Source organism: Tachypleus tridentatus, chromosome 10 (genome assembly GCF_004210375.1).
Source record: "Tachypleus tridentatus isolate NWPU-2018 chromosome 10, ASM421037v1, whole genome shotgun sequence".
NCBI classification, from domain to species: domain Eukaryota; kingdom Metazoa; phylum Arthropoda; class Merostomata; order Xiphosura; family Limulidae; genus Tachypleus; species Tachypleus tridentatus.
Genome location: NC_134834.1, coordinates 31,071,673 through 31,091,340, shown reverse-complemented (window position 1 = coordinate 31,091,340; position 19,668 = coordinate 31,071,673). Strand labels below are relative to the sequence as shown.

Here is a 19,668-nt window from a genome sequence, read left to right as displayed (position 1 = left end):
AGGGCCTCGTACTATGACATGATTGGCCATTATAATTCAAACACATGTGAGAAGCTGTAACCCAAAGACATCTTCTGGCTTACCATTGGGCGACATTGGGTATCTGTATTCTTGCACAACATGTATCATTACATTCTCAAGATGGATGGTATGGTTAACCTGAAGATGACCTAAAAAGGTCGAAACGTTATTCCATACTTTATTTTAATTGAAGTTTTAGTACTCATCCATGGCCAGAATAGTTATCTCAATAGAATAATAAAAGAAAGAAGGTAGTAAGGACAAAATATACTTAACAACGTTCCTGACCACACGTTATTCGGAAACTGCGTACGTTTATAACAAACAACAACAACAAATTACGTTGAAATAAGAAAGCTCATGGTATGCCTGTTTATCACATCTATTTTAACAATTACGCGTGCTAAAAAAAAGCACACATCACACCATAAACATCTATCGATACTTATTATATCACACTGATCGCTTATATCTACACTTAATCACGTTGACGAAATCTGCGAGTCTGCAAATTTGTAAATTATTTAAAGTAACACTCTTCTTACTGTTATCCTACAATGTATGCGTTGGGTATGCCTGCACCCACCTTAAGTAATAGTTTTACTTAAGAAACAACTCCTTCAAATCTTGTGTAAATGTTAGGGTTATGAGTTTCGCGATATCCAGGTCTTTTTCTAAACATAACGTAACGCTAGTAAACGTTAGCTAAGTTTATCATTCTAGTAATCTTTCCTACACTTAATAAGCTCTATCACATTATAACCCTAACTTGTAAAACTTCAACACTTTCGCGTGAAAACATTCATCTGTAAACCTTGTATTCTCACGTGACATTTGCATAGAAACTTTGTATGCTTAATTTATATAATATCTTAAGAAGACAGACTGAGGTACTGTCGAAACATTTGGTATCTTTTTTACAATAAATATTAGTGTTTCCAAATCTATTTTTCTTAATTTACTACTATATTAGCATATTGTTGTTTCCTACACAAATGCGTATAGCAGAGTTTAGTAAAGTAATTATTTACTTTTTGAAGTATACTTAGCTGTATGAGATCGTTGCTTCGATTATGAGCAATCCATGAATTTTGGGGCCAAATTTCAAACAAATTGCAGCACTTGTCCCCGGTAGTATATGTTTTGAATAGATTCCTAGAGCAACATACGAGAAGTGTAGGAAAATGTATGTGGTAGAAATAAGTGAAAAACCTATATTCATTATTTCTATTTTCATTTTAAAGACCAAGATAATACTGATACAGTTGAGACGCATGTAAAAAAAAATATATATGGATACACTGAAAATGTTCTTTCATAAGAGACAAGACTCTCAGAACTCTACCTATAATCTCAAACTTACTTGTTTACATAATCAAATGTCTTTATGTTACAAACTAAACTGTTATTATCTGAAAATTAATAATTTGTTTCTGTTTATTATTGTGAGTCTCAGCTATCATCATTGACAAACGTACTACCTGAGATCAGTTACTGAGTGACGTACAACCTGTAGGGATTCTATATGAGAAAAGAATCAATGAGATAAGTTAGGCAAGTAAATGAGGGTATGTCTTTTGTAATCCATATTGTACGTCACTGATCAGGAGATGTCATTTAGCTATTGTACTCCTGTGCTCTGAAAAGCCACGGTTCAACTTGAAGAGCATTTTTCTGTAATCAGAGTTCAAAAGTATGAAGGTAAGGAAAAGGGAATTTGATGTTATCTCGGTTAGAATAAAAAAACTTCCAAGACAGTGCTGCCCAACTGTGCATAAAGATATGTAGTAAGTAAAAGATAAGTTTGAATGTGCCAGGATTTGAACGCAGCAAATACAGTGTGTCACCATTCATTTTGTATAAACTTCAAGACAGTAGTAAATTCTACAACTATACAACTCTATTAAAGATAAAGCTAAAAATGATCTAAGTCCACTTGAGGGCTAAACAAAAATTCAAGCTTTCCTCAAAGTGACAAAATATTTGGATGAAAAATTATGAGAAGCAAACAATTAAGGTTGATCTAATCAAAAAGATGCAGGGGCACCTGCAGAATTCTGAACAGGAGTCATACCGTTCTGTATACAGGACCATTTTGGTCCACATTCCAAAGCAACCCAAATCAATTCTGTATAACGTTTATTACTAATTAAAGAAAGGTTATTGGTACTGAGAAGCTTACAATAGTTGGGGGATCTGAAAAAAAAATGGAATTAAGGCAATAACATTTAAAATGATACGTAGTCATAAGAGTCAAAATGTCCTCAGTTGAAACCTGCTATCGTGCAGGTTAAAAAATCTAGAGTTCTTTTGGCTCTACTGTAACCTGGCCTAGGTTTCTTATTGACTTACTTTATTCTCGTAAGTTTTGTGTGAAGAGGTTTGAAAGAAGTGCTATAATCACTCAAGGTACAGAAGTCCATGCATGAATACGCGGCAAGAGAGTTTATTCAGTATGTTGTAGACAATGTTGGTGATGAAATTAGACGTCTTGACGAACTGAGCATCTTCCATCATCAAAACAAAACCTTTACCAAGAGTATCAGTGAAAGCAGGGGATATAGCCGTGATAAGGCGTATAAATATAGAGGTTTTCAAAATCCAGTTCTTTGATATGGCTTTGCTGACTTGCAAGAACCTTGAAAACAGGACAATAAAAGATCGGACTTTCAGAATTAACCTGTTTTGAAAGATATCACTCGTGCTTTGCTCATCAAGGCCAAGGCTATCAGCATGGAACCAGAGGAATTGGGGATGAAGGACAAGAGATGATATACTTTAACCTATACAGACAGATGAGTCAGCAATATCTATGGTCTTCTGGAGGTTATAAGGTGCAAAACTCAAAATAAAAAATATATATACAACACAAGAAGAAAGTACAAGTTGGATTACTCTTGTAGGTGGTGAATACAGGATGTTTGATTGTACAAACGTTCCTGCCCTAGTCTTGGATGAAGACAGATAAGAAAACTAAATTGCTTATCCATGTTTACTGATGCCTAGCATTTAGTTCATTAAAAATATTTCCAACACAGTTAAACAATAGGAACTAGATACGGAACACACAACCAACAACTAAATGATAGCATAAATGATGAATTTGGTTTGGTTTGAATTTCGCGCAAAGCTAAACGAGGGCTATCTGTGATAGCCGTCCCTAATTTAGCAGTGTAAGACTAGAGGGAAGGCAGCTAGTTATCACCATCCACCGCCAACTCTTGAGCTACTATTTTACCAACGAATAATGGGATTGACCGTCATATTATAACGACCCAACGGCTTAAAGGGCGAGCATGCTTGGTGTGACGGGGATTCGATGATAGTAAAGTACACGAATAAAATTTGTTTTTCTTTCAGGAAGAAAAACTGCATAAGAAAACCTTCATGATATTTTTTGAAACAATTTTCAGCGATAAACATTTATTACTTCAGTGACAAACTGGCACTTATTTCTGTTGTATAAGTTGTAACCGATAACGTAAGTTGACTGCGAAAAAAAAACCCATTCGAAAGTATTACATGTAAATATAAATATATAAAGTTACTATTATTAATTTAAATTTCATATGAAATACACAGATATTCCGGAGAAGTGTCTCTTAAAGAACTATTCACTTAAACGCTATTGGTAAATAAAGCAGATTACAAAGAATTGTACTAAAAAAAAAAAAGACAACCGATGTCAGGGGATTATTTTTTTTGCTAAGTACTCGCATAGAAAAGCCGATTTAAAGAACATGAAAAAACGTTCCTCACCTGTTGAAACTGAAATGAACAGAACTCTTTGTATTCTTGATGAAGAAAACTTTGACAAGATTGCTTTCGTACACAATCAAGTGTTTTAATGTGTGTCTTTGACGAAAGAGGCAAATTTCCATATACTTTGCACACGGCACATGTGTGAATCGTCATACAACACGTACAAATCCTCTGCTTGGGAACCAAATGCACGTCTACAAGACTTAATAGGGCCTGTTAGATGAATTGTCACATATGAGACCCACAAGTTGGGTTAACGTTGTTGCGAAGTGTCGGGTTTCCTTGGGGGAAAATACAACAAAAACTGCGCGATAAACACATTAACAGTAATTAAATTTTGTGAAAAGAAAACTTTTCCTGTCAAAAAGAGAAACTAACAATACTTCTTCTGGAAAAATATTATTCTGTGTTTAACAAAATTTTTCCATTATTTTTAAGCTCATAGGTAAAGGTTACATAAGAGCTGTACAGTTTACGGACAAGGAAAACCAGTTCGTTAGGTCAACGGCAAGAGAAGTTCGTAATATCTATCAATACGGATAACAGTTAATTACATCTCTGAAAGCCACGACTTAAGAGAATAAGCAGAACTTTAGACCGACGGTATGCTACGTTCATGACTTCAGTTTTGTTGTAAAATAAATCAGGCCTGTGGCAGCCATTACTTAAGATTTGATAATGAGAACAATAAGCTTATTAGATCCACTGCTGAAATCATTATTTGACCCAAACGATCCTTGGTTTTGTTTCAGTGTTATTTCAAAAAAAGAAAATAAAAAGATAAATTAATGGATATTTGATAATCCTTCTTTGGGTTTTTAAACTTATGGAAACATTATTTTGTAGAGTCTTTAAAACCTATATTTCTAGACAGACCGGATTATCACATATTCGTAAATTGCGCCATGGCGTAGAGTCCCAGGATAAAATTGATGGTTCATTCTCCACGCGGTAACCTTTCTTCTTCCCCACCCCAAAGCCTAAAGTGAAGTGACACTTCTAGCAATAATTAGTAGACAGTTATTGAAACTCACGTGACACGTACTTAATAATTGTTGTTAATTATCATAAACCAAAGTTCATCTCCATTTTCGACTTCAACGTTTTAAGGTAAACATTGAATTGTACGAAGATATTGTATGTAAACGCATTATACGATTGTAAAAAAAAACTTCACAGATACTAAAACGTTAAGATGTCCGCCATTGATTAGATGTTGTCTTATACTAACATTTAAATATGTGTATAAATAATACTGATCTCATTTCGTTCCATACTAAGACGATCACGCATAGTACTGATTAAATTTTCTTCGATGGTAAGACAAAGACAGTCATAAATAGCACTGATTAGATTTTGATCAATGCTAAGACTAAAAAGGTTACAAATAGTATTGATTAGGATTTATTCTACGTTAAAATTCTAAGAAGGTTCATAACACACAAGAATAAAATTATTTTTAAGCTTGTTTGATGACTGTTATTACAACATTTTTTATTAGCCAATAAAGCCGCCTCAAAACTTTTACAATCAAAACATTCCTTCAAAGTTTAACACTGTGCTTGGTTCTACAAGCTAAACCCCACAGTACAGAGATAAAGTTCAAGGCTAAGTAAAAAAAAATTCAAAAGTACCCCACCACATGTAGAGGTTTTCCAGAAAGCGTTCGTGCAGTTCTAGAAAACTTAGAGGGTGCAATACATAAATATCTCTTTACACAAAAATCAAAATAATTGTTTCTCTCTTTTGTCATGAGAGGTCTCATCTCTTTAGATAGTGTTGCTTGTTTGTTGCTAACAGTAACAGTAGTGCTTACAGTAAGTCTGTAAATTTGAGACGCTAAAAACCTGCTTTCGACCCCTGTTACAGGCAAAAAAAACAGATAGCATATTGTGTACTTTGCACTTAACAACAACCAATCAACCAGTTCTCTTAGTTTTATAGTTGGAAGCCTTTTTCTAAAAAATGATTTCTTTCACAGAGAGCTCGATAGATACCCAAACACTAAAACTGCAAAAAACAATCTTATTGAAAATATAGTTACCTGTTGTAAAACAGTTATAAGTACGAAAAACATTTTTTAGAAACTGTTGATTACGGATATCAAGAGTTCCATTTTCGCATTTTTCTGTGTTTTAATTTTTTTTTACATTAAGTATTTAAATTTTCAAATTGAACGGTAACTTTTGTGCATGAGATCTCAATAGCGAAGTCAACGAACCCCAAAGTTCAAGTATAGCCACCCCTAATCTGGACTGAAAAAAAGGTTGCCAGCCAGAAATACTCACCGCCACAAAGGAGAGAGAGAGAGAGCTTCGTCTGGCTTTCTGAACCGACAAACAGCCTCTCTTATAACGCACTAACAGCTCACAATCTGAAACCCTGTACTCTTCAATACTCAGACCGACACGATAGCTACTAGTTTCATACCTCGACTTTCTAAGTTATTCTTTGTTGTAATATGAATACGTTGAATTTCATAAATGGTTACTGATGAATTGTATTTTGATTAGATATTACAAAATGCAGTGCCACTGTAATAAACTTTATTTTACGATTATACAATTTACGTAAAACAATTAGGTTTATATATAACATATTTTTGTTCCAAAGGTAAAGAAGTTTTAGTTTACTTACTAACAACTTATATGTTATTACAATTTACAGCTTTTACTGTAAGATTGATTTTTTACAACAGAAAATTTTAGCGTACCTCTATCAGAAATTTCGAGAAGACTAGCAAATACATATGACCTAAACATCTAAATTCGTTTCCACCCCTGGAATAAAAATTAAACACGTATAAGGAACCCACCACAACAGAAAACATTTACAAAATACAGTGTAACGGTTATACATGGGTGAAACAGGACGTAACTTGAAGATCAAGTTAGAAAAAGCAAAATAACCTTTTCCACGTCCATGAACATATGAGTGAAACAATTTTTCTGAACAGAACAGAACATTCCACTACTAAAGCATAAGTTGCAATAATAGGCTGATATAGAAGGGTAAAATAATAAATATGATTTTTAATGACCGTTACCTAATTTTAGTTTTCAGGCTTCGCCCACATTATAAAAAAATATATCTATTCTAAATGCCAGCTAACGTCGTTTTTTTTTTTTTAATTCTAATTGAATATATTTAAACGTTGGTACAAAATTCCTCAGTTTTTGTTAATTCGATATATTTTTAATTATTTATATTTATATTCTCTCTTTCAGGGTGAGGCCCAGCATGGCCAAGCGTGTTAAGGCGTGCGACTCGTAATCTGAGGGTCGCGGGTTCGCATCCCGTCGCGCAAAACATGCTAGCCCTTACAGCCGTGGGGGGCGTTATAATGTGACGCTCAATCCCACTATTCGTTGGTAAAAAAGTAGCCCAAGACTCAGCGGTGGGTGGTGATGACTAGCTGTCTTCCCTCTAGCTTTTTCGTTGGTAAAAGAGTAGCCCAAGACTCAGCGGTGGGTGGTGATGACTAGCTGTCTTCCTTCTAGCTTTTCGTTGGTAAAAGAGTAGCCCAAGACTCAGCGGCGTGTGGTGATGACTAGCTGTCTTCCCTCTAGTCTTACACGGCTAAATTAGGGACAGCTAGCGCAGATAACCCTCGAGTAGCTTTGCGCGAAACTTAAAACAAAACAAAACAAACCACTTGATATTATGACTATATGTGTATTTTAAACACTTTTTATTCATAATGACCAAATGGACACATTTTTATTCATTACTTTAAACTAGTAACTTCTTGTTCAAGTTGTGAACTTAAAGACTGTTTCTTTCTCCTTGCATAGTTTTCCCTTCTGTTTCTTAGGATTGTGACATTTAATATAGTCGAGAAGTTTCTGAAATAAGTCTTTAAGAGACCAATCAATACAAGAAGTATGAATGTTAGTAACGTACAGATGCTAATTTGGGCAACGATTATTAAGCAGCAGACAAATATTTCACTGGAATATTTCCTTCTGTACCACCTAAGTTTTCATCAACGACGATAGGCGCGATTGTGGTGGGAATGTATAACGTTTGAAAACTATCAGTTACTTCATAAGAGTGGAATGTGTTGCATCTGAGTTGGTGGAATTAACCATTATTGAAGACAAAGGGATCTTTCACACACTTGCTGACGGCGTTACAAGTCTTTCCAAATATCATACACTAAGCACAATTTAGTTAACGATTTAAATTCGACAAGCACTGCAGAACTTTAATTCATGTGACGATATTGTTTTTTTTTATGACTCATAAAAAAGGAAAATTTGAAGAAAACCTTAAAATACAATGTAGTAAAATACGATTTTAGGAAAAAGAAACAACCAAAAAAACAATAGATTTTACCACACTGGATAAAAACACATTGGAAACTACCTATATTATTTATGTGGTTAAAGGATAGGCCTAGTTAGAGCGAAAGTGATCTTACATCTGACCCATTGTTTTCACTTTGAAATTGAATCTTAGTATTTCAATCATAAATAGTTGTTCATTAAAAACGTATACATTAACATGGTGGTTAGTTTTCTTTCAACGATCATCTCGATAAAATTACGGATCCTGTAGAATACATCTAACATTAGTCTTGATTAGGAGGGGGCGGGGGAAATTGGATGGGTTTGGCGTTTTATGGAGAAAAGTAACTTAACTATCTGCACCAAATAACCGATAAAAAGTTAAAAAATAAAGTAAAAGTATTAAAATTCGTAAGAAGGAATCAAGATAAAACAAAGCAAAGTTGAATTTTTGAATTAAAACTCAAACAGCATAAAATCCAATTTTTTATATCCAATATACAGCAGTAAGAAAGAAATTACAGTAATACTAGTTCTGGTTTCAAGTTATGTGACATTACGGCCATTTTCTAATTTCATATACAACTAGTTGTACTTCAGAAATGAATAATAGAAAAAGGTCTAATCTATGAATTAAAATTTAAATAGTGTGAAAAAAGTCAATGGTCTTTATAAAACTAAAAAACATCTGTAAAGTGAACAGTGTCACCATCGCCGATGACCCTGTTTAACGTTATGGGTAAGTCTTGGGTTAAAACATGTCTAAAATGGTGCAGTCGTTCAGAGTAGTAACGACGCGAAGACAGTAAAAATGTGGTTTATTGTGACCTGAGTGTCATACAGACAACAAACACATCGATGCATCAGTCCCAAATGAAGGAAAACGATGAATTAAAAATTGACCAATGCATAGTCCAGTTAAAACTCTTTCCGATTCTAATGCAAACAAGACGCCCACACTTCAATAATGGTTTTATTTGGAAAAGCTCGTTTTCACGTTGCTCACTGCAAGTCGACTGCCAACTGGCACGGAGCCGAGCCTTGAATATAGAACCATAGTCCATGTATGGAACAGGCACAGCAGTGATGGTGCCAGAGCAGACAGACTTAGCTGAGGCTTCGGCGAGCTCGTTTTCGCGAATACCAACATAGCCTGGTATCCAGAAAATTGGATGGAAGTAGATGTTAAAGAAGAATGAGCAAGTCAGTTTTGAATATCAGCGAGAATATGGTGAGAACCGACGAAAAGCGATTCCAGGGCTAACAGAGAGCGAAGTGAATCAGTATAAATAATACAATTTGTGTACTGCATAGCTTCTATGGGATACAGGGCAAGAGAAATGGCGTACAATTTGGCAGGGAACACAAAAATTGTAAAGGATCCTGTATGCAACAACTGAATCACGGCAAACAATGGCAGAGCCCACAGTCACCTGTTTTCGAACCATTTGTATAGAATGGAAGGATGATTCGAAAGATGTTCAGCAGATAGAAGGCGATACTTCCAATCAGGAGTATCTGTCTTCTTCAGATGACTCAAAGAAAGGTCACCTTTGGGGATAGTAATTGGCCGTGGTGGGATGAGCTGATCTGTCGATATTACTATATCATCCAAAGATAGACCCAATTCATCCAATTGCACCTGGAGACGAAGGTTAAAAGGAACAGTGACAGACTGTCTGTTATGAAAAAGTGTGGCCCATTGAAGAGGGAAAACAACCCCATGTGGGATTCTATGGTAAAGATCGAAGTTTTGAAGCATACATTAAAGACAGTTGCAAACGACAAAGATGCAGAGAGGGTTCATGGGTCTCCGTCTACTAACTCTAGACTGGAGAAGTGCGGAAGACCCCTATGCAGAGCCAAAGTCCCTGATGGTGAACAAGGTCCAACATTTTCGATGCTGAAGTCCTGGCAGAGCCACAGACCCATAATCTAATTTTTATTGAATAAGGGCACTATAGATTTTTAGCATGGAACATCGATCTGGCCCCAAGAGGTGGAAGAGAGGGCACAGAGGATGTTCAGTATCCTTGTACATTTTACACGTAGCTGCTTGATGTGTGGAATAAAGGTCAACTTATTGTCAAATATAAGCCCGAAGAGCTTTGCCTCAGGGACCACAAGAAGCACAGATTCATCAATATGGAGTTTAGGATCAAGGTGAATACTTCGTTGATGGCAAAAGTGCATGCAAACAGTTTTTGAGAGAGAAAAGTTGAAACTCTTTGTTGCAGTCCACGTCAGTAAATGATTGAGGGCAGTCTGTAGCTGCTGCTCAATATACCTCATACGTCACGACTGACATGAGATGTGGAAGTCGTTAACAAAGAGACTATTTATATATGCACAAACGGCTCGTTTGGGTTGAGAAAATATTTTACATAGAAGAGCAAACAACGTTTCGACCTTCTTCGGTCATCGTCAGGTTCACAAAGAAAGAAAGAGGTAACTGACCGGAAGCTGACCACGTTTGGAAGGGGTTGTGTAACTGAGTGTCGGAATGTAGAGACCATTTGCAACTGTAGGGGTAGATGTTCACTGATGCAATTAATCTTTATAATAAAAAGTGAGACACTCATGGTATAGCCCTGAATAACTCCAAATTCCTGTGGGAAAGAATGGAAAATTGTCAAACCCACATGCACCTGGAATTGCGGATTCGTTAAAAATGTTTAACAAAAATCGGTAAACTGCCACGCAACCCACACAAGTGGAGGTCTCGTAAGATACCATACTTTCACGTTGTATCATAAGCTTTCTCAAGAAAAAAAATACAGAAACAACATGTTGTCGTTTGAGAAATATTTCTCTGATTGATGTTTCAAGTCGAATCAGGTGGTCCATGGTGGAGCACTATCTTTGAAACCCACGCTGAGTGGGTGAGAGTAGGTTGTTTGATTCGAGAAACCAAACAAGACGAGCATTAACCATCCTCTCTAAGATCTTACAGATATGACTCGTCAAAGCAATTGAGCAGTAGTTCAAAGGAATCTTGAGATCCTTCCCAGATTTAAGAAAAGAGAGTACAATAGCCTGGCACCAAGTGTTGGGAAAAACATTCTCCTGATAGATCTGGTTAAAAACAATCAGAAGAATAACACGAGAGAGATGGCACACTATCTCATAATGAATATCATCAGGTCTGACTGATGTACTGCCAGACCAATGAAGAGCAAGCTTAAGTTCCACCAGTATTAGGGGGTGATTATAGTCATAGAGATAATCAGCCTGAAAGGAAAGGTGGCGATCGTTCTGCCTGTGTTTTGATGACTAAGGAGATGGGAAATGAAGTGCAATGCATGAGAAAACCTTTTGCTGAGAGTATTGGCGAGTTTCTGGATATCAGCAACTTTCTGGCCACCAGAGAACAAGAGTGAAAGGGGCAAAAGGATACTGGCCACTAACTTTTCGATTTTTGTCCCATTTTATTTTGGAACTGGTGGTAGAAGTGTATTTAATTCAAGATTCCTTCTGGTTTTGACGTCTGACCTGCCAAGCATGTACACGGGCCTGCTGAAATGCAATGCAGTTTAAAAGCGTGGGATATCTACGAAATGTATCCCAAGCTGGTTTTTAGCTTTTATTGTCATGTGGCAGGGACCAAGGACGATACTGTAAGAAACGTGTCAAAGTTTTAGAAACACAGTGATAAGCTGCCTGGACAATACAGTCAGTTACTGCTGCCATACAGTCATCTGTCGATGGCAGGATCAAGTTCTAGAGAGTGGTGAAAAAAGGCCACTTAGCCTGGTCCAACATCCATTGAGGAACGCGGGTCGGATGGCATCGACTTCGGCTAGTCTCTCTCAAAACGATCACTGCCACGTGGATTACCGTCGATTCTCCAAAGAAAGTAAGTGAAAAGTAAAGGGAAGCAGATAGAAAGATCTATAGCAGTAAAAGACTGACTAGTTGCATGAAACTAAGTATAAGAACCAGTATTAAAGAGACAGGTTTCAGTCCAAGAGCATATGCTCTACAGCATGACCCTCCCATCAATACTAGCACCACCCTAAAGGAGATTACGTCAATTAAAATATCCCAATAGTATAAAGGGGAGATGATAACTGCTCAATTAGGGCATCAAGGTCTGACTGATTATATATCTCTTAAAGGGGCAGGTAGAGAGAACAAACAAGAATGGTATGATCCAAGGAAATATAGATGGCTGCAGACTCTAAGGGTGTATCAGGTGACAAGGAGAGTGTAGGCACACGTTGATCAACCAGCAATGCCACCCCACCATGCACTCGTCCATCACGTGACCTGTCGTTTCTATACAAGGAAAACTGCCGAAGGGTGACTGTATCATCAGATTTCAGAAACGTTTCATGCGAGGAGGCACACAGATGGTAAGAATCAATCAAATCATTAATGTTATCTAAATTTGCTCGAAAACCTCGACACTTCCACTGGACCAGAGTGGTCATTGTTATTTATGCGGAGGAGAATGTGGCAGGAAAGTCTTCTGTTTGAGACCACTTTTTTTTTATTGGATGAAGATCTATCAACCTCCATGGATCCTGCCCTGGGTCGGGTAGGTTGGTCTCTGCCTGTGGACAAAGATTCCAATGACTGAGGGCGTGAATGAATGGTTGATTTACTTTCCAGGGCTGGAGAAGAGGATGGACCAAAGGAAGCATTTGAATCTGAAGGAAGCGAAATTGGGCAGTCAGTGGAGGAAGTGGTAGGGGCAGAGTTGGAAGTAGACATAGATGCATCAACGTTTTTAATTAGGGAGAGTACAAGATTTTTAAGATGCTTTGCAAACGACTCTGTTGGAGGCATGGAAAGATCTGTTTGCACTTCCACTGTGGTAGTGGAATGCAGTGCAGCAGCACATGTCCAAGATGGAATTGGAGACAATTTCCGAGCCACTGAGTAGGTGATATTATTAATAGTCTTTAAGCATTGCACCTCTTTCTCTTCTACCCATTTAGGGCAAGAAATAGAGTAAGAGGGGTGTGGGATACCACAGTGTGGTTCCGTGTTATACTTAAGCTTTGTGGCTTTTACCATCGCAATGATCAGACACTAAAGAACCATGTCATGATGTATTTGAGTGATCAAACGGCTAACACTTGAAACATCCAAAAGGGTTAGGAATGTAAGGCCATAGCTTACAGATTAGATAATCTGCTTTGACTGTGGCAGGAAGACAAGTTGATGTAAACGTTAATACCAGAACATTAGTATGATCCATGATTGTCTTTACAAGTGAATTCAGCATACCATAGTAACGTCTCAGCTGAAGAAACAAGCGAAAATTTCCGACTCAAGAATGTTCTTTGAATCCCTCTCAATTCTTCCAGAGAAGAATTCAAAGTCGCATGGGGAGTAATTTCAACGGGTATATTTCTAATGACTTTTGATTTCAAGAGGAATTGGGCATGTTGTAGTGAAGATGTTTCCACCAAAATGTCTCCAGAACACAACTTCTTTACTAGCTTTGGAGAGCCAGCAAGCCCCTCTAATCCTTTCCGAATGAAAAATGGAGACATCTGCTCAAAGGATTTCTCAGATAAGAAATGAAGAATCAGAAATCGAGGTGTAGAATCTAGCTGTAATGTTGACTGTACAACAGAGTTGTCTATGCATGGTCGTTTTCCAATGATGTTTTTTTTTTTAATTCTTTCATTATTATTTATTTTGTTAGAAAGAGGGATATCCATAACAAAAAAACTATATTTTAGTGCACACTGACTCCACCCAATATGGAACCCTACGAGGAGATGCATTACTGTGCCAAACAAGGACATTGCAGCAACACCAGGGTGTAGTGCTCATGATACAATGTTCACAACACCTATTGAGAACATTGAACAGTGGTACTTGGTCGACCCTAGCCCAAGTGGACCAGCCGATTGAAATTAAGGGGGCCCATCCCAAGGCAGTCCATCTACAGGAATTCAAGGCTAAAGTGGTGGCATTAGGGTTGGACCCCCCTCAACCACCAGGATCCTCTCCATCCCTTCAAGCGTCACCACACATGGCAAACACATGGGTGGATATTTAGATCTCCAAGGAGGTAAACCAAAAGAACAGAACTTTCCCTGGGAGGTCCCCTCACCACGTACAGAAATCCACACAGAAGGGTAGTCTTGTGCCAAAAACACAACTCATGTTAGTAGAGAGCCAAAATCACATTTAATGTTACTCTAGAACCAAAGTACAACTTTTTAGCTTAGTCAAAATTTCAGTATACAAGTTTTGTAGTTGATTTATGTGAAAAAAGCACGAAGAATCTGATTCTGATGGGTACCATGGGTTTAGATGTATATTAATGAATATGGTTAAGTATCAAATATGTTTACTGATACTCTATAAACATTGCACAAAAAAAAAAAAAAAAAAAGGGCACATGTGGTGTGAGAAGAAGCTTAAATACATTTAATACTTTGTTATTTACTAACCTAACTGTATTTACTACCCTAACTGTATTTACTAGAATACTGATTCTTTTACCCTGGAAAGTTGTATACAAATTGTTTCTTGTATGTGCATGTTACAGAAGTTAATTCTCATCAGTATCACAATTACTGAAAATTCCTTCAAGTGAGTGTTGGTCACATGTTATACAGAAAGAAATTGATCAAGTCAGATAGCTTTTACGAAGAAAGGAAATATTTAGGTAATCATTTTGGTATAGCTGTCATTTACACTGTCTGGTGAGAAGTGAATTTAGACTGCCAAAAGTACAGTTTAAAATAGTGAATAATGAAACAAATGTAATAAATCACACAAGCCCCCCAATACACAAGTTTAGAGGTTTTAATACAAAACTTGCCAAACTCCAATTAAGTCAGTTACAAAAGCAACAAACACCAACCTTACATACCCAACACCCTCTCATCCCACAACTATGGCAGCTACAGTAGAATACTTGGACAAAAAACTTTCATGATATAGAATGTGACTATAAATTATCCACAACAAAGTTTTAGAGATTTTACTTGACATTGTGTGACCATTTTTGAGATAAGATACGTTTAAAACAATATAAAATATTACATCGCATTGACATTGTAGTATTTCAAACCCCTCAATAGTACTGACATGGCACCCAGCAGAATTTACCTTCTCATGCTGTTTTTCATTTCAAATCCATCAAAAAACATTTTATTTACTCTAAATTTGAGTTTGGAGAGTGAAGCACTAGATTATCCAAGATGCATACATAAGATATGACCACTGTTTACAATTCAGTCTTAACCATAAGGACCCAGTGGTGCAAGTAAATATAGAACTCAATTATACACAATGCTCTTGACAGAGTCATTCTTTTATTTATTTTGTTTTGATTTTCAAACAGTTTATTCCCCTGTAACATACTGAAAAAAACAAGTTGTACATTTAACCATTCCAATGGATTTCAAAGAAAATACAAAGTGTGCTAAATTAAGAAATAAATTTGTTGCTTTAAAATAAATTTAACTTCTGACAAATAACAGATGGCTAAGCAGGTCATAAATGTACAGCCACAATATTTGAAGTATAAATTCTACTTTGAGTGAAAAAAAACATAAAAACAAAAAAACATTTGAATTCACCTCCTATTTTAGAGTATCTTAATATTTTTACAAATATCTTAAGTTCTTTAAATTCACTCTTGTTACAATATGGTGTGTGTGTGTGTGTGTGTGTGTGTGTGTGTGTGTGTGTGTGTGTGTGTGTGTGTGTGTGTCAACTTAAAACTAGTTCTACAATACATACTGATTTTCAGTAGCTATAATTATTCAAAATGACAACAACAAAAATACAAGATTTGATACAAGAAAGAATAGCATATTTTATACAAATTAATATGCCAATAAGGTATGTAAAAAATTGCCATTACCAACTTTAGTCACTTTATATTTATTGCAAAAATTGGTATAAACCCTTCAATAAGATCCAACAAAACATCTTTTTTTGCCATGTATTATGAAGGAGCTAACGTGATTATTCGAAAACTTTCTTACATGTGCTATTACGCATTTGAAACTTGACTTCAAGCACTTGATTACTGCCATGGTGTCATCAACTGTTTGACAAACTAAGTTTGTAGCACTGTTTCTAGAAATAATCCAATAGGTAACATTAGAAGGTCTATTACACAAAGTAGGTTTCACATACAATTTGTTATTCAAAATTCACACAAAGTAATTGGTCAAATACAATTTTATCCACTACTAGTCTTGTTGAGCACAAAATAGTAGTCTGACATGACAGTTATGGTTTAAGATGGTCTACTCAGTAGTAAGTTACTCACTAGGTTAGCTGTGACCAACCACATGCCAGAACAACTGACTAACATTTCATTCTTGTTAAAAAGTATACCAGAGGACTTACAGATAACATCTGTTGGTAAAATAAAAAAGTCTGCTCTTACAAGTCTTGTAAAATCAAATTTTTTCACCTGTCAACAAAGAATAAACAGTCTCAGAATCATACAGTAAATCTTTTCACTTTTCTGTAGGTTTAATGCAATTACTTTACAGTAACTGTTCAAGCATGTTAGCATCATCCCAGCCTTGGTTCTGTTGTGACTGCTGCTGCTGTTGATTGAGAGAAGTGGCTAATGTGGATTGTGCAACTCCAGGAGGAATCTGAGCTCTGATTCCAGGAGGAGGTTGTTGGATGAGGATTTGTTGTTGTTGCTGGGGGTGTCTAATCTGTTGCTGAGCTTGCTGCTGCTGTTTAAAAAGGAAACCTCCAAACATTAAAGTAAAGTATCGATGAAATAAAATATGGCTTAAGTTCTAAGACAACAGGACAGGAATAGAAAACAATACAACTACAAGAAAAACTGCCACTTTTAATACACAATTGTACCAACCTTTTAAATCATATATGCCTGAAACTATACACACTATAACTATTGATGCTGTAAGAAGAGTTTCTTTCTAAAATTGGCAAACTTCTAGTAAACAAGTCTTTTGTTAAAAAGAAACAGGTTGATTTACTTAAGTACTTTATCAGATTTGTTTGTGAAATTATAAACATTTTAATCTTAATGTTAAAATTGTCCTGATTCTATAAAGTTTTCAGATGTCATTTGTATAACTTCTAGAACCTCTTAAGTGAATATCAAATATTATTTCCAGTAAAAGTTATTATTTTATCTTCTTCTCTTTACCCTAACACTATATATAAACTTGGTCCATTTCACAGATTTTGTAACCACTATAAAAAATGAAAATAAATCATCCTTTTTCATTTCTATAACAACTGAATGTTTTTATAGGAAATTGCACATTATTTATTCTTACAGCCAAAACTAATACACTTCCTTTATTACTTTACTTAGCACCAAAGCAGCTTAACATAGCAGGAAAGATCTGCATAAGGACAGCATTGAACTACTAGCTACAAAGATTAGTAAATCTTATTAGAAAAAAAATTAAGTCAAAATTTTAAAAGTTCTTTAAGCATCCTATATCCAGTACAGAGTAAAAGTACTTTTGAAGAATGTGAAAACCTTCATTTTAAGAATAATTTTTATTGTACTATTAGAAACATGAAAGATGTATTAAATCAATTTAAATGAGTGTAACATATCAGCATTCTCATTTGTGACTTATTTTTAATGTAACAGAAGATAGTGAAACTCCCATTTCACAAATTGATTACATACAGTTCTTGTACTTTAAAAAAAAAGTTACTTAACTTTAAAATTAGAAGTAATTTTGTATTAAACATATAACCATGTTTATGATGTAGGTTCAAAAAAACAAACAAACTTTGTTTTGAAATTTATGCAACTTATCTATGTTAAACAATGTAATACTTGTTTTACACTATAATAAAAATATCTAATTGGCATGTTTGATTTAATTAGAACAAAAAAAAGAGTTGTTTTACAACAACAATTTAAAATTAAGAGACTACATTTGTATTTAAAAAGTATATGAAAAACTTTCATCACTTCAGTAAAATCTCTAACAAAAAAAATACCTGTTGTAATAAATGTCGCAGCTGGGGATTAGTTCCTGTTTGAGATATCTGTTGTTGTAACCGTTGGAACTGCTGCTGCTGTTGAAGATGTTGCTGAAGTTGCTGTGAACGTTAAGAACATTTACCATTAAATTTACATAAAAGTTGGTTATAAGGATTATGCAACTTGTTGTTGACATGAAGCAGATAAAATACATGTATATTAATGTCTGAGAAAAAGGAATTTGACATTTTTTTTTAAAGTGAGACATGTTTCATTTATACATGTTGATGAAAGAGTTCCTGACAGAAAGAAACTTTCTACACTGTTGACAATCAGGTCAACTTCAGTTGCAAATATTTGTTACTGATAGAAAGGTTTTACACTGCTGATACTTAAGCCTATTTCAATTATATATACCAATGAAAAAGCTACTGGTAGAACTTTCTACAATTCTGACAGTCAGGTCTATTTCAGTTATCTAGGTTAAATGAACAGCACTTTTCTATGGGCCTGACAGAAAGTCATTTTAGTTACATATATTAATTGCTGACAAATGCTTTATGCTGTTGATAGTTAGGCCTATTTCAATTACATATACCAATGAAAACATTAATGGCAGAACTTTCTATAATGCTGACAAAGAGTCAGGCCTAATTTCTCTGGCAGCAAAATCCAAGATGTGACTGTCAAGTATCAACTATTAAGTGTTGATAGTCAAATATCTTTTAAGAACTTAACTTTTCTAAAGTTATCAGTAGGAGAGCACTTTTCAACAACAACAATAATAATAATAATAATAAAAAATGGCATTTTAAACATATTAACTATATTACTGAAAAACCACACTATGCTAATACCAATACAGTTTGGAAACTTTATATAGGATTTACCTTCCATGATTAAGATGTGCTCTCCAACTAAAATAGTTTTCCCGAGATGCATCTCTTGAACAGTAACTTTAAATCTGCTAAAAACTTCCAACTTCTCACAGACAGATTAAAAAAAATCCTATACATGGATGTTTCACTTTTCAGCAAACCTCCCTCCTCTAAATTGTCTAAATAACTGAAGTTTTCCTAAATTTTGAGAAATATTCATCACTTTGGTAGTGTTCTTTGTTAGGCTTACTTTTTTTTTTTACTACACAGTGTTGGTAAAATACTTGCATTCAATAAAGTCATTTGGCGCAAGACAAACTCACCTGCCTAAGAGCAGTCTGTTGAGCTTGCTGTACTCCAACCTGTCGCAATGCTGACTGACGCTGATGTTGTTCTTGCTGTTCCTGTGCAGCCTTATACTGACGCTCTTTTTGCTGTGCAGCCTCCAGGTTTTGTCTTAGCTGTTGGATTATCATCTGTCAGAACCAGATCAATTGTTGTTTATTATGTGAATATATATTTCACCATGAAACTATTAATAAAGTTACTTTGTCAACAAGTTACAGTTACTAATACAAAACTACTTTAACTAGCTCCATAACCATTACAAAGTGCATTTCAATGTTAACCTTCGTTTCTCAGCATTTTAAAAAATTTGTGGCATTTTCACAAATTTTTCTTCAATAGGTGCATTTAATAATTTGTTTATGTGACATAGCAGTAATGTGAAATTTTCATTACCAGAGTTACCTTAAAATATATTAAAAATGTGTCTAAAGGAACTGTATTCACACAA

General features: G+C 35.4%; 2 protein-coding genes across 20 annotated transcripts in view; both read right to left on the bottom strand.

Annotated features, from left to right (window-relative positions):
* LOC143228991 (muscle LIM protein 1-like) overlaps positions 1-3,937 on the bottom strand; it is a 28,024-nt gene extending 24,087 nt beyond the window's left edge. The window contains exons 1-2 of one of the 3 annotated variants that reach the window (XM_076460577.1): positions 3,781-3,926; positions 1,072-1,176 (exon numbers count right to left, since the gene is read on the bottom strand). In XM_076460577.1, the coding sequence (XP_076316692.1) occupies positions 1,072-1,176; positions 3,781-3,902 (227 nt within the window). In that variant the 5' untranslated portion in view covers positions 3,903-3,926. Of the gene's footprint in view, positions 1-1,052; positions 1,177-3,780 lie in introns of all 3 variants that reach the window. The other 2 variants (XM_076460579.1, XM_076460578.1) reach the window with 2 other exon arrangements.
* Positions 3,938-15,326: 11,389 nt separating this feature from the next.
* Positions 15,327-19,668, bottom strand: part of LOC143228989 (mediator of RNA polymerase II transcription subunit 25-like) — a 49,203-nt gene continuing 44,861 nt past the window's right edge. For 14 of the 17 annotated variants that reach the window (XM_076460568.1, XM_076460556.1, XM_076460560.1 and 11 more), the window contains 3 exons: positions 19,196-19,348; positions 18,012-18,113; positions 15,327-16,750 (listed from right to left, as the gene is read on the bottom strand). In XM_076460568.1, the coding sequence (XP_076316683.1) occupies positions 16,550-16,750; positions 18,012-18,113; positions 19,196-19,348 (456 nt within the window). In that variant the 3' untranslated portion in view covers positions 15,327-16,549. The remainder of the gene's footprint in view (positions 16,751-18,011; positions 18,114-19,195; positions 19,349-19,668) is intronic. The other 3 variants (XM_076460559.1, XM_076460562.1, XM_076460563.1) reach the window with 1 other exon arrangement.